Source organism: Acanthisitta chloris, unplaced genomic scaffold (genome assembly GCF_000695815.1).
Source record: "Acanthisitta chloris isolate BGI_N310 unplaced genomic scaffold, ASM69581v1 scaffold553, whole genome shotgun sequence".
In the NCBI taxonomy this organism is placed as follows: domain Eukaryota; kingdom Metazoa; phylum Chordata; class Aves; order Passeriformes; family Acanthisittidae; genus Acanthisitta; species Acanthisitta chloris.
The window spans coordinates 14,006-16,826 of record NW_008663039.1 but is presented as its reverse complement, the minus strand read 5'-3'; the positions used below and the strand labels follow the sequence as shown (position 1 = coordinate 16,826).

Here is a 2,821-nt window from a genome sequence, read left to right as displayed (position 1 = left end):
CTGCTGCAGGAAGTGTGAGGTTGTGTTTCTAGGCAGGGCTGGATCAGCACAGTAGGAAAAACCTGTCTCCCATGCTTAACGACCAAGTTTCCACGGCTTCAAAGCACAGATACAGTGGTTGAGTTCCTACAGCAATGTTAATGCATGTTTTTCCCTTCTCTGTCTTTCAGGGATCTAAACTACAATGAGCTGCTGGAGTTCCCTGGGGCTATCAGGACACTGGGCCGACTGCAGGAGCTGTGAGATTTTCTAATTTTTCCTTTTCAAAACCATTCCCAATGAAGAGTGACCAATAAAGCATCATGTGCGCTCTGGCTTGAGTAGAGCACTTGGTCCAAGCCTTTCTCTTCCCTCCCAGCCCTCTCCTCCATGCACATCAAAGCAGTTTGTCCCCTTGATTTCCATCAGCTCTGATCACCTCCCCACCAGCCTCCACACTGTTGTTGTTGGAGGGGAGTGGGAGATCTCCATCAGCCTTGGAGCAAGTTCTTGCTGCAGCTCTTCATGCTCCTGTGGCATCTGAGAGACTCATAGTCCATCTGTTCTTCTGTTCTCTGGATACTTCTGATGTCCATTCCCCAGCTTGGGACCACAAACTGGAGTTATCCACATTATTGTGAGCCACAGCTTCTGCAGGCTCTGTGCCACCTCCTCTGACGTGCAGAAACTGTTTGATCTCCCTGAGGACAAATTTTTAATAGGGAATTACAAAAGCTCCTGACCTTTTTAGTGCATAGCTCTCCCTGCTCTAACTGCTCAGCCTGGGAGACACTTGAAATGGGAAACCATCCCACTACAGACCCATGAAGGTAGAAGTCCCATGGTGGAGTCAAGTTGAATTGATATGGATCCACAGTTCCTGTGGACTCTCAGACTGTGTCACACTGGTGCCAGGCTGGGGTGAGACAGAAGCAGCTTTTTCTTTTACTGAAAGAATTCTGATGAGATTCCTCTGTTCAGCCCAGATATCATCATTATTCTCACCTTCAAAATGAGAATAAGGTCCTTAATCCACTCTGAGCTGGCTTTTGGAATGCCCATCCCTAAAGAAGAGGCAAATTTCAAACAGTCATTAATTAATCACTCAGACTCCTCTGGGATTAAAAAACCTGGACATCACCCAGAGCCTGGTTTTAGTCCTGGACACAGGACTGTGGCTGCCGTTGGTCAGACTGTGGCCACAGAGCTCTTCTGCTGCAAAAGTTTGCTGATAGCAATTTTCTCGAGCTTAACCAAAAATATCTCAACCAGAACTACAAACCCTTTAGAGTCACAGGAGCCAATAGTTCCTGGTGTGCTGCACTCTGGTTGGAAGCTGTGGAGCTGTAACGGAGACATCTGTAAAAATTGTGATTCCTAGAGGGCAGAAAATTTTGTATTGGGTTTTCTCCTGTTTCCTGACCTGCAAAGAGTTAAACCTTAAGCCCTTTGTATCCTCAGTGGCTTCAGTGCAGTCATATATGGAGCACTGAGCTATACACAGGGTAAATGCAGCAGAACGAGGGCTTTGTCCTGCCAAAACACAGCCCTTGTTCACCTGCTGCATGATGCTACAGTGGAATATGTATATTCTGAAGGCCCTCTATCTTCAGAAGTGTTGAGGAAAGAAGGTGTCTCCAAGCATTTCTTATCCATTAATGTGAAGCTATTTGTTTCTCCCAACAGTGGTTTTCATAACAACAACATCAAAGCTATTCCAGAGAACGCGTTTGTTGGGAATCCCCTGCTCCAAACAATGTAAGAAAATCAAACAATGCCTCCTAAATCCTTATATTCCCCAGAAAGGGACGTTTCCTGATGTCTTTGGTTGGGGTTTCTGACAGTGGTCAGCATGGACACAATCTGGTATTGGTTATCCATGGGCCAGTGCAAGCTGAAATAGCTCCTTCCTGTCTACAGCTTGGGTTTGTGCTGTGGGTTCTCCTTTCCCTGCAGCTGAACTTTGCTGCAGCACAGGCTGATAGCAATGAAGGAACAAAATATGGGTGGTCTGCATGGAAATCTTGCTGTGCATAACAGCACATTCTGAGCCCTGGTTGACATCTGCCAGTGTTTATCCCTCGTGTTTGGCAAAGCTGCTGGCCAGCCTCAGCAGCAGCTCCATGTGTCAGGGGGCTGGGACACCACGTCACTGTATGTCTGCCCCAGAGCCATGGACACAAAGTCCTGCAGATAAGTACACCCTGGGGGCAGCTCATTTCCCCTCTGATACAGACATAGGTAGTGATTTTTGGACAGTTCTTCCACACAGATATTGGAAATCATGCCAAGATATCCCAGGGAGAATGTGGAGTGTCCCTTACCAGAGATAGTCAGGATGCAATTCTGTGCCATGTGCTCTGGGATGACCCTCCTTGAGCAGGGAGCTTGGTCCAGCTGACGCACTGTGATCTCTTCCAACCCCACCCATTCTGTGATTCTGTGAAAAAAGTTCTGCTTGTCAAGTCTGGACTTCAGTTATAGAAATACCAACATCTGGAAAGCCGTGGTAACACTGGGTGAAAACATTCATTGCTCCAGTCAAGACAAACCTAGGGCACCATCCCTGGAGTGACATGGCAGTGGCACACATCCAGAATATTCACCTCTCCATTGGATCTGCCCATCTAAAGTCTTTCACAGCAGTGGGGGGAAGTGCTTCTTGTAGGAGGTGACTCAACTCCCCCCAAAGCTAGTTGTGCCCTTAAAGAGCTCACTTCTCTCCACTGACTGTGACAAGTAGGAAAACGCTGTGGGTATGTAAGGTCAGAGGAGGTGTCCTCCAGTGTGAGGTGTTTCCCAGCAGGGTCACAGCACCATAGCAGGGTTGAAGGAGGGCTTT

General features: G+C 47.6%; 1 protein-coding gene across 1 annotated transcript in view; it reads left to right on the top strand.

The window, feature by feature from the left end:
* LOC103798551 (leucine-rich repeat-containing G-protein coupled receptor 6-like) overlaps positions 1-2,821 on the top strand; it is a gene marked incomplete at both ends in the record, with an annotated part of 72,854 nt that overhangs the window by 57,056 nt on the left and 12,977 nt on the right. Inside the window, 2 exons of the mRNA XM_009070824.1 lie at positions 171-239; positions 1,666-1,737. Of these exons, the coding sequence (XP_009069072.1) occupies positions 171-239; positions 1,666-1,737 (141 nt within the window). The remainder of the gene's footprint in view (positions 1-170; positions 240-1,665; positions 1,738-2,821) is intronic.